The sequence below is a fragment of the Sorex fumeus genome, unplaced genomic scaffold, assembly GCF_029834395.1.
Source record: "Sorex fumeus unplaced genomic scaffold, SorFum_2.1 ptg000094l, whole genome shotgun sequence".
NCBI lineage: Eukaryota > Metazoa > Chordata > Mammalia > Eulipotyphla > Soricidae > Sorex > Sorex fumeus.
Genome location: NW_026606151.1, coordinates 18,157,617 through 18,169,829, shown reverse-complemented (window position 1 = coordinate 18,169,829; position 12,213 = coordinate 18,157,617). Strand labels below are relative to the sequence as shown.

Genomic DNA, 12,213 nt, shown 5'->3' with positions numbered 1-12,213 from the left:
TGATGTGTTTGTGTGTGTGGGGGTGGGTGTAGAAAGGACTAGAGATAATAATAGAGATGTTTTAGTTAATCTGTAATATTATTGTTCATGTGTTTCAAGGAATAAAAAGTTAAATTTCAAGGGAAAAAAATCATGAAAAGTAACAAAAGTAAAACAGTAAGTTTGTATACGGTTATGCTTTCCCACCAAGCCATGTCCCAGGCTGTTTCTCTCTTTTAACAGAACTAATATCACTAAAGTATCAAAACAAAAATCATACACAGATGTCAACTAGGAAGCATATAAGGTTTTGAGATTTGTTTGAGAACACTCAGGTAGATAGAGATATTGAGCAAATCTGAGAGAGGGACACAAGAGTCCAGATTCCAGGTTCTCAAGACAGATTTCTGTAAAGTTCCCCAGGTCCATTTGGCAAGTTCTAATTCAACTTCTGGTTTGATGGTCTCATTAATGATTAGCAGCTCAAACCCGGGAGAGGTAATGAGTCCTCTTTTGTCTGCTTACTAAGAGGTGGAGAAAGCGTCAAGGATGATCAGAGTCTACACAGAAACCCTTCACAGACACACAGTGGGTAAGTCATGCATTTTGGTATTGCTCGGGGATATCTCTAAGGGTCCTTTTGATGTCACAACCCTCAGCTTCTACATACCACTCAAACTTCATGTTGTCTTATATTGATAAAGAAGTGAAATCTAAGGTGATCTGTTACCACCTTAACAAAGGTGGAGAGAAGAGAGGTGGGAGTTGAAGCTGAGGTTTTTGTGCCTGATTCTCCACTAATCTCACTGGGGTAGGTGTAAATACTGAATGTTGACTTTGGAGGGACTGATGACAAATACCAATTTTCACCTATTGGAAGAAGCTCAATAATATCTCCATGGGCCAGGAGATATCAAAGCTGTTTGAAATTAGAGCTGTCTAGTACATATGTGACCAGGTTCAATTCCTAGTACCACATTATACCCTGAGCACTTCTGGATGTAACCCTGGAGGTCCTTAACACTGCCAGGTCTGGCCCTAAGTACCTAGTTCTGCTGAGGGTTATACAGCTAATCCGGAGCACCATAGGACCCAAGCAGTAATACTCAGCCCACTTGGCAAAGAACAGAGTGGTGGGGCTTCCAGGTCTCCTGGACACCTCTTGAGATTCCCCCTTCCCCAAATCAAATAGAAGAAAAACAATAATTCTCCACTTGAGGTTTGGTGTAATCTATTTAAGTAGTTAGTAACAGTAGCTGTGCTGACTTTTGTTATACAGACTCTTGCGAAACATAAGAGTGTCCCATCTCATAGGCCAAGAGTCATTTCCTATCTCCAACCCCTACCAAAAGTTTTTCTTGCCCTTCTCAAGATCCAGCTATTCCATCAATGGGACTATGCCTAACATATCTGAAAACTATGAACTTTGTAACTAAGTGTGTTGCCTTAGTTTCCTATTCACCTCAATTGGGCTTGTTATGGTAGGATACTCCTTGTTATGGTAGGATACTCTTGACTTAAACCTAACCATCCCTGCAGGAAATTTGTACTCAGTGTGACTGAGTCAGTTCACATAGTTTTGGACTAGAAACGTTTTAGGAGGCCATATATCGTTTCTCACCCAGGTGGTCAGCACAGTTTTCTGGAACAATAGTGTAAAATAAATGTAGTTATTAGAAGCAATATGGGATTACATACATATGTAGATATACATACATACACTCATGAAACAAATAATGACACTTTGGGCAATGTTGTTGCATTTAATGTTATTTCCTTGTAATGTTGCTGGGAAGAAATAAATTCCTGAGCCATTATGTGGAGTTTGGGAGGTCTTCCCTGGTATATGTGGATTTTCTCTGAGTATTCTGGCTTTTTCCTACATCTAAAAATGTGGGAGGAATATGAGACTCATTGGTGCGGTCCGGACTGAGTGTGTGTATGTGTATGTGTGTGGGGGGTGGGGTGTATATGAGAGAGAGAATTTTTTTTCCGCTTTTTTTTTTTTTGCTTTTTGTGTCACATCCAGTGATGCTTTCTGGCTCTGCACTCAGGAATTACTCCTGGCAGTGCTCAGGGGACAGTATGGGAAGCTGGGAATCAAACCCAGATCGGCTGCGTGCAAGGCAAATGCCCTACCTGTTGTACTATCGCTCCCCCCCAAAGAGAGAGAGAGACACAGAGAGAGAGAGAGAGAGAGAGAGAATCCTGTGATGATAGAAGAACATCTGTCATGGTGGTTGGGTCTAGAATTGTGCCCTGAGCTGTCAAGATAGGCTCTGTCCAACTATGACCCTGAACTAATCATGTTGAAAGTCAAATAGTACAAATTATTGTGTTGTCATGGGTGTTTGCTTAATCAAGAACCCTGAGACAATCCATGGAGGGAGAACAAGGAAGTCTTTATTATACCAGTTGATCAGAATGGTGGAGCCAGGCTAGGCAAGCACCTGAAGGCTTTGACAAAGCTCAGAGGTGCAAGAGCCTGCTTTTATAGGACACTACTATGGCCTCATCATTACTTTGCTTCATACTTAAGCAGTTTGGGGACACACACACGTGATGGCATCTCATCAGTATGACTACAGGGATTTTCCTAAAATCCACCTTTACTTAACTTGGAAAAGGGAAATTCACCCCAAGTGCAGACAGGATGGGCATCTTCTAAAACTTTCCACCCACAAGCAAAATAATCTCCTTAGACTACATGCTATAAATCAATTGTAAAATAAAAAATGCATACCATAAATTTTCTTTATAATAATGTTTCACTTTAATCAGTGTGTTGGATCCTTAGTTAGAAGGTTGGTAATATTACTGAGACCAGAAAATAGAAAATGTGTTTTAGGAACTTTTATCTTCTTTGCACCAATTAACCTTTGGCGGAATTGGTTTTATTAAACAATGTTTTGCTTAAAGTCATAGTTTCCATGGATTTAGCAATGACAGTAAGAGAAGACTAACTTATCATATGCATACACAAAATATATATAACATGTAAAACATATACAACTTACACACAAAAAAGTGTCAAAATGATAACTCTAGGATTTTGTCACTTTTGCAACTCCACTGTCCAAAACTGTATCCACAACATCTTCTGAAGTGACCAAACTTTCTTAGAATTCATATGCTCCCTTGACTGCAAATGTTCTCCTAACTTTCCCTTGTGTGAATCGCTATTTACTATATATGTCTAACTACCTGTTTATGTGTGTGAGAGAAGGCTTATAAAAATCTCCTAGGAGAATGTTCTCCATATCTATTTGGTTTGTCAAATAGTCAAAATTCTGCAGTGGTTGATAGATCCCAAAATTCTGCAGTGGTTGATAGATCCCAAATACTATGCAACGGGACACACTGAAGAATGGGTGAAGGCATGGTAAACCAGATTATGGCACTGTATACTGTCATCTAATAGAATTCAGTGTCAAAATCAAATGAAAAAATTTTGCTTCCCCAATACTTAATCCAGCACAGTAGAACATTCACCTTGAATGTGGTAAAGGTAAAGGTAAAGGCCCTCCCGTTGATCGTCGATTTGCTCGAGCGGGCCGAGTAACGTCTCCATTGGAGACTTTGTTGTTACTGTGTCTGGCATATCGAATACTCTCGGTAGCTTGCCGGGCTCTCCAAGAGGGGCGGAGGAATCAAACTCGGGTCGGCCATCCCGCTGTGCTATCGCTCCGGCCCTACCTTGAATGTGAGAGGACCCGAATTCAATCCCCCACACCAGAAACAAACCAAACTAATCCAAAACAAAATAAAAACAAAGAAACCAAATATTTATTTGGTCATTATCTAAACAGAAGATTACAGAATTCAGAGTTAATTAAAGGTATATAAGAGCATGGTTATATACTGAGAAGATAATTCAATGACATAATTATGAAGTGATGAATTTTAAATATTTATTACCTTTAGAAATATAGTTTAGGGGACTAGAGTGATAGTAAAGTAGGTAGGCATTTGCCTTGCAGTGGCCCTGGGATTCGATTCCCAGCATCTCATGTGGTCCCGTGAGCACCGCCAGGAGTAATTCCTGAGTGCAAAACCAGGAATAATCCCTGTACACTGCCAGGTGTGACCCAAAAAGAAAAAAACAAAGAAATATACTTTTATAAATTTTATATTTTATACCGTTTACTTTCTAATAATAGATGGATTAGAATTGTTTTATCCACTATGCAAATTATGTGTCCAATTATTAGTGACGCACAAATTTATAGCATTCACAGAGGGTCAAACGTGGAAGCTGTATGACAGTCACCAGAAACACTCCAGCTTGGGGACTCTAGTGAAGCACAGTTATAAGATGACCCATTTCTATGGTAGCACTGTAGCACTGTCCTCCATTTGTTCATTGATTTGCTCAAGCGGGCACAGTCACATCTCCATTGTGAGACTTGTTGCTGTTTTTGGCATATAGAATACGTCATGGGGAGCTTGCCAAGCTCTGCCGTGTGGACGAGATACTCTCAGAAGCTTGCCGGGCTCTCCGAGAGGGATAGAGGAATCGAACCCGGGTCGGCCACGTTCAAGGAAAACGCCCTACCCGCTGTAGTATTGCTCTATGGTAGCCCCATCAAAATGGCAGTCAACTATACAGCCCTTGCTTAGTGTGAGGCAAGGACAAATTCTTTTTTTTTTTTTAATGTAGGAGTACTGCTATTTATTCAGCCACTGATTAGGCTGATTGAATTGGGCATGAATGCCACCTTAGTTTTTTTTATTTTTTATAATTTTATTTATTGATTCACCATGAGAGCAGTTACAAAGCTTTTGGGTTTAAGTCTCAGTCATACAATGAAACACCCATACCTTCAACAGTGCACATTCTCCACCACCAAAAGCCCCAGTATGCCCCCATCCCAATACTCCCCCCTACCTGTGGGGCAGATGATTTCCAGAATACTCTCTCTCTAATTTGATTACATTCAATATTTTGACACCAGACCCACCATTATTATTTGGGATTTTACCCCAACACTCAGATCTGCCAAAAAGTCAACAGTAGACAATTTGTTTTCTATTGCTGGTTATGAATAGCATATGATGTCATGCAGCCGCAGTAGTGGCCGCAAAATTTTGAAATTCCGAAATTTAAACAATTAAATCTGGAGGAATTTCTGCCCAAACCTGCTGGGTTCCGAGATTTTCTCCTGAGTCTCTTAGATAATGGCCGTTAAGCAGCTTAATCAGGAGCCAGAGAGGCTGTTCGTGGGAGGCAACTCGGGGTCTCATTGGGGTGGGGAGGAAAGGGCCGGCTCCACCCCCATCCCATGAGGCCCCTGGTGTCTCATCACTGAGGGCTCAAACCTGTCTGTCCAATGGCCTCTGAAAGATGGAGGGTACCGAGCTGCCTAGGGGTAGCAGACGGAGGAACAACACCCTTTCCCCGCTGAGATGACCTGGCAACAATAAACTACTGCTGGGTCCAGACGCATTTCTGCCAAAAGCCGCTGGGTTTCGAGATTTGTTTCTGAGTTTCTGGGATCATGGCCATTAAGCAGCTTGATCAGGAGCCAGAGAGGCCGTTCGTGGACAGCAACTCAGGGTCTCATTGGGACAGGGAGGAAAGGGCTGGCTCCACACCCATCCCATGAGGCTCCACGTGTCTCGTCACTGTGGGTCCAAACCTGACTGTCTAGTGGTCTCTGGAGGATGGCGGCCAGCAGGCCGCCAGGGGGAACAGGCCAAGGCACAAAACCTATTCGCACCTGGGGTGGCCCGGCGCTGGTAACTTACTCCAGGGACCAGATACCTTTCTGCCAAAAGCCACTGGGTTCTGAGATTTGTTTCTGAGTCTCTGGGATCTTGGCCATTAAGCAGCTTTATCAGGAGCCAGAGAAGCTGTTTGTGGGCGGCGACTCGAGGTCTTACTGGGGTGGGGAGGAAAGGGACGGCTCCACCCCCATCTCATGAGGCTCCGCGTGTCTCATCACTGCGGGCCCAAACCTGACTGTCCAATGGCCTCTGGAAGATGGCGGCCACCAAGCCACCAAGGGGGAGCAGGTGGAGGGACAACACCCTCTCCCCGCTGGGCTGGTCTGGCGCTGGTAACCCATTGTGTGGATCAGACGCCTCTCTTTCAAAAGCCGTTGGGTTTCGAGATTTGTTTCTGAGTCTCTGGATCATGGCCATTATACAGTTTGATCAGGAACCAGAGAGGCCATGCTTCCAATTATATAGCTGAGCCAGAGGTGGTTTGTGGGTGTGTCTCCCACATACCTAACTTTTGGCCTTTTACCTTCTTGTTAAACTTGGCTCCAAGTTTTGGGGGTCTGGCCAAAGACACGGCAGCAATTTGGGGGTATCTGGAAGTCTGAAGGCACCATCAGGCTGCTGATGCTCTTGCCTCACAGGTACAGGTTGACCTGCTGGTGACACCATAACCCCAGCAAGGACAAATTCTTGATTCCTCACAATCCTTGAAGAATGTGGTGCAATTGTTACGGTTATTGTTGTTATTGAAAACAATGTCTGGGAAGCTGAAATCACAAACTGGTTCACTTTGGTGCAGGTAAATCACAGCCTGCATTTGAACTTAGGACATACCTAGCTCCAACACTAGCACTGTTAAACAAGCACCTAGTGAGTACTCTAGATCCTAAATATAAATCACTCTGAACGCAAGATCCAGCATACCTTGAACAAATTGGGAATAGACTCCCTCCACCCCATCCAGATGAAATGGTCCAGCTCTTGTTTGCTTGGTGCTCTGTTTAAGTGCTTCAAAGGGGTATCTTTGCCTTGACTGTGACCTATGGATTACATATGTCTCTGATAGGTGAAAACTAGTTTTTGGAAGAGAACACAATGGCTACTACGACAGAGTTGAGTCCCACAGGAGAAATAAGTAAATATTCCCAAGACATGCAAGTGGATAAAAAACTCACTCCCAGAAAAGGTAAACTCATCTTCAGCCATTTGGTTTTATAACTTTATGGTAAACTTTTTATTTGAAGTGTCATAATGCAAATATATAAATTTATATCTTATAAATTGCTCAATTATTTTTAAATATTAAAATACAGATGTATATTCTGCAACTATGTGAAAGGTATAAATGCCACTATTCTAGACAAGTATTTTATCTTAAGTAACAGTTATCATGCACATTTATATCCTTAAAATTACTACCAATAATCTATATTATTGTAAAGCAATATTATATTATTGTTATTGCATGTAATATAAAAATATTATATTGCTTAGTTAGGTAAAGTAAGAAAAATTTATTTTTCATACATAATTTTCTATATTGCTTTATCAAGCAATTATAGTCTTAAAGGATATGCAATATTATTTCAATTCATCTAATAAAATATTGTCAGAAAAATCAAATTAGTTAAATATTTAAGGTCTAGAATTTATTACCTATCATATATACATATAACATATTATTAAATAATGTATAATTATTGTATATTGTTTGTAATAATATTCTTTAATGAAAAACTATTTGCAGTTAGAATTATTATTTTTTGGTGTTTATTCTTAAGGAACTTAAAATTTGAAGCAAATGCTATAAATGAATCAGAAATATTGAAATCAACCCATCCTGGCAGAGATTTGATGAAAAAGGGATCTTCATATAGTTTAGTATCTATGTAAAACAATATACACATTTCTCCAAAAAGTAAGACTAGCTTTTCCATAGTATGCAGAGATTCTGCGTCTTGGCATTTATCTCGAAAACCAAAAAAAAAAAAAAAACATTACTGAAAAAAGACATATGCATGCCTACATTTATTATAGAACTTGGCACAATAGCCAGAATATAGAAACAGCCCAAATGTTCAATGACAAGTGACTTGATAAGAAATAGTGGTATATACACATAATAAACTTCCACATAATAATAAGAAGAGATGAAGTTTTGAAGTTTGTTCAAATTCTATGGAACTGGAAGATGCTATGTTAAGTGAAATAAATCAAAGGGTTGGGAAGGACAAATACCAGATGAGCTCATTCATCTTTGGAGATGAGATAGATAGAGAAACTAAGTTAAGGAATAGATAGTACTGAACAATGCCAAACCCTTGACTTTGGACTATAAAACTGAAATTTACCAAGCATTGGAATAAAAGTGATATAAGAACTGTTGTAGGGGGTCTTAGAAATTTTGATGATTTTGAGGTGCAAAAACTACATACATCAAACCATGAATGCTAGTAATATCTCAAACATATTACCCAAACTAGAATAATAATAAATAATAATATTTTTGGACATTTGCCTTGCATGCGGCCAACACGGTCGTCCCGAGTTCGATTCCTCTGGCCCTCTTGGAGAGCCCGACAAGCTACCGAGAGTATCTCGCCCACATGGCAAAGCCTGGCAAGCTACCGGTGACGTATTCAATATGCCAAACACAGTAACAAGTGTCACAATGGAAACATTACTGGGCCCGCTCAAGCAAATCAATGAACAACGGGAGGACAATGACAGTGATATATATAAATAATAATAATTTAAAATAATTTAAAAAAATAATTAATTCCAAGAGTGGAATCTTGGACCAGAGAGATAGTATAGTGGGTAAGGCACTCACATTTCACACAGCTTCCCAGGAATCAATTTCCTTGTGGCAGCCCATAAAATTCTGCCAGGAGTCATCCCTAAGCACAGAGCCAGGATTAAGCCCTGATCACAATTTGCTCTTGTTCCCAAACCAAAATCAAACCAAAAAGAGAGCCAATTCTTCTTCAGAAGACTCTAGTTTCACCCTGCTGAGATAAAGTCTTACATAATGTAGTCATGGAGGAGACATTTCATCATATTTCAAACTGAAAGTAACTCATAAGTACTGCCCTACTCCGAAATGGGTACTAATTCATGAACACTATGATGTGGAATAACTAGTGTCTGTCATATTAAGTTATAAAACAATCTCCTGAATTCTGATTGAGGCTGTATGCCTCAATATAACTTTCTAGTTTCAAAAGTCCATGATTCATGGGGTTAATGCTCTGTTCCATTGGTTAAATATTATGCCTTCAAGACAGTTATTCATTTGCACACTCTCCAACACACAAACAAACTCACACATTCTTATGTGTTTCAGGATAATCATTTAAAATATTCAACAAGTAGTGTGCCGCTTACACCAGGTTTTAGGATATATGTGATCGAAACACTTCATTACATGTAAGAGAGTGCTTAACCCCTGTTTCAGTCTAAGCCTTTTAAATATACCTTCTAGCTATCCTACAGTTTCTTTTTTATTTTTAGGGTTTTTTTGGTGACATCTTTTTATTTTATTTCTTTTTTAAATTTTTATTAGTGAGATACCATGAGGTACAGTTGTAGACTTACAAATTTTTGTGCTTGGGTTTCAGTTATACAATGACCCATCCCTCCACCAGTGCCCATTTCCCACCACCACGGAACCCAGTATCCCTCCCACCCCCCATCCCCCCCATCCCACCCTGCCTCTGTGGCAGGGCATTCCCCCTTGTTCTCTCTCTCTTCTTTTGGGTCCTGTGTTTTGCAGGAGAGGCCTTGAGTGGCAATCATGTTTGGTCAATAGTCTACTTTCAGCATGCTTCTCCCACCCTGGGAGGATCCTCCTAACACCCTTTATTTGGTGCTTCCTTCTCTATCTGAGCTCCCTTTTCCCCTAGCATGTGTGGCTGGCCTCCAAGCCATGGAGCAAAATTCCTGGTTCTAATGTAGGCCATTCTTGGGTGTTAGTCTCCTATTTTGTTACTTTTATGTTCCCCAGATGAATGCAATCTTTCTATGTCTATCTCTCTCTTTCTGACTCATTTTGCTTAACATGATACTTTCCATGTAGTACCACTTGTATGTAAATTTCATGACTTCATCTTTTCTAACCACTGTATAGTACTCCATTGTGTAAATGTACCAAAGTTTCTTTAACCAGTCATCTGTTCTCGGGCACTCAGGTTTTTTCCAGATTCTAGTTATCGTAAAGAGTGCTGCAATGAACAAACAAGTGCAGATGTCACTTCGACTATACTTTTTTGTATCCTTCAGCTTCTTAAGTTGTTCAACCTACTCTCTGTGGGACATGAGCTTCTTTGCTGATATTCTCTCTATATAGTCTTTCGTCCCTAGGATGCCAAGAAAACTTGGGGAAACCAGAAGCCACAAATTTTTTAAAAATCTTTAAATTATTAATTCATTCTATTGGCACAGAAAGTAAACAATCCACCCTGAATTCAGGAGGAAACCCTTTACAAATGGAACATTTTAAACTCCTTATAGTAACTATGGTATAGTCCATTTATTTTAAATTTTCCCTTTGCCTCCCATTCATTGTTAAGACCTGTGCTTTACTTGGAGAAATTAATCCAACTTTTCTGAGAAGACTCTTTAATTAATGTTAATCTACCACTTTCTTGGAAGTTTTTAGAACTTACAGATGCAGGATGTTTCCCTTATCTCCTATACTTTTTAGAATGACATAAACCCCATAGAAGTGCACTTGAGTTGTGAACAAGTAAATCTCATGAAACTACTTTGAACATAAGAAAAGCCACCATATACTTAAAATATAATGTGAGAAGCGTCAATCTATTAACTCACTGTGAGCTGGTTTCTCTGATGTGTGTTTCCTAATCTATAAAATGAGGATAGTATTAGTGGCTGCCATGTATTCTGGCTATGTGGAGTAAATGAATCAATTTTCAGGCATTTCCTAGGATGAGTTTCAGGAACATCTGACACCAAACTTGTAGACTGCCTCTTTCTTGAAGCCCTTTCTTTCCCTTCCTCTTGGCTTCCAGGACACTGCATTTTCTACTCAGTTTTTCTTTTTTGGTTGCTCTCATTGCTTCATCATGAACTTTGTTATTTTTTGTGAAGGAAAAATAAATTTATTTTATTCTGAAAGCTAATTTTAATAAATGCTTGTATAAGGGTTTTAGCTTTTCTACTAAGAAAATTTTTCAGGAGGTTTAATTCTAAAATATAAATGAAAGGTTGTCTCCAATGCCTGAAGACAGATGAGAAAAATCATCTATACCAACAAAGAGTAAATTTTGGATTAAATTAAATAGATATTTATTAAGTAGTAAAGATAAACTATCCAATATATGTATAAAATATATTTTTATAAATATTTACTACCTATATGTATATACTAATATCCATATGCATATATGGATATATATTTCTTTGTGAGCTATTTCACCAAATACACATTGTCCTAGGAATAAGAGAAAAATTACAGAAAGAACAGAATGTTTCACAGCAAGTCATGGTATACAGAGTGGTACAAAACAACCTTTAACTCAATTTAAGTGATTTCTTCTTTGTATCTTTTTTCTAGAAGTGCAGCTTAAATTATGATATGTGATATCTCTCTGTATTACAATGTATGTAAAGCAAATGGTATTTTAAATAATAGCAGCACTAATGTAGTGTCTTTTTCCAGTTCCAACCTTGTGCTCTATACGTTATGGAATAGCCTTTGTCGCACATCTCTGCAACTTCACAATAAGGGCACAGGCTATGATCATCAATATCACCATGGTGGTCATGGTCAACACCACAAACCATCAGCTCCAACTTAATGACTCCACCGAGGGGCTTTCTGACTCATTTGATGCCCAGACCAGTTTTCCTGCAAAGGTAAGCAATGCAAGACTTGAGTTGTGTTCTTGTTTTGTGTTGTTTGTTCATTTATATTTGTGAAATTTTTGAGTGAAAATCTTTAATCAAGAATAGTAGTTGAAAGCAAGTTGAAAGAGCTAAAGATTCTGAGGGTGGAGTGATAGTACAGCGGGTAGGGCACTTGCCTTGCATGTACCCAACCCTGGTTCGATCCTGGCATTCCATATGGTCCCCCAAGCACCACCAGAAGATTCCTGAGTGCAGAGTCGGGTGTAAACCCTGAACATATTTGTTGGGACCCAAAAACAAAAGCCAAAAAAAGAGCTAAAGATCCTTTTTAAGTGATGCAAGAAGCTTGCTATACATGGTTTACTACAACATTCTCTGTTGTTTTGTTTTCTTTTCTTTTTAAGGCACCTGTGTATAATTGGAGCCCTCAAATCCAGGGCATTATATTTGCGTCTATCAACTATGGTACCATTCTGACTCTGGCTCCCAGTGGATACCTTGCTGGAATAATAGGAACCAAAAGAGTGGTTGGGTTTGCTTTGTTGGGATCTACACTTCTCACTCTCTTTATTCCTCTGGCAGCTGATCATGGACTAATAATTCTCATTACAACTCGAGTAGTTCAGGGATTAACCCAGG

At 39.4% G+C, this 12,213-nt stretch overlaps 1 protein-coding gene across 3 annotated transcripts in view; it reads left to right on the top strand.

The window, feature by feature from the left end:
- The first annotated feature begins 486 nt into the window (after positions 1 to 486).
- SLC17A3 (solute carrier family 17 member 3) overlaps positions 487 to 12,213 on the top strand; it is a 28,180-nt gene continuing 16,453 nt past the window's right edge. For all 3 annotated transcript variants that reach the window (XM_056132361.1, XM_056132360.1, XM_056132359.1), the window contains exons 1-4: positions 487 to 571; positions 6,770 to 6,889; positions 11,387 to 11,583; positions 11,979 to 12,212. In XM_056132361.1, coding sequence (XP_055988336.1) covers positions 6,799 to 6,889; positions 11,387 to 11,583; positions 11,979 to 12,212 — 522 coding nt within the window. In that variant the 5' untranslated portion in view covers positions 487 to 571; positions 6,770 to 6,798. The remainder of the gene's footprint in view (positions 572 to 6,769; positions 6,890 to 11,386; positions 11,584 to 11,978; position 12,213) is intronic.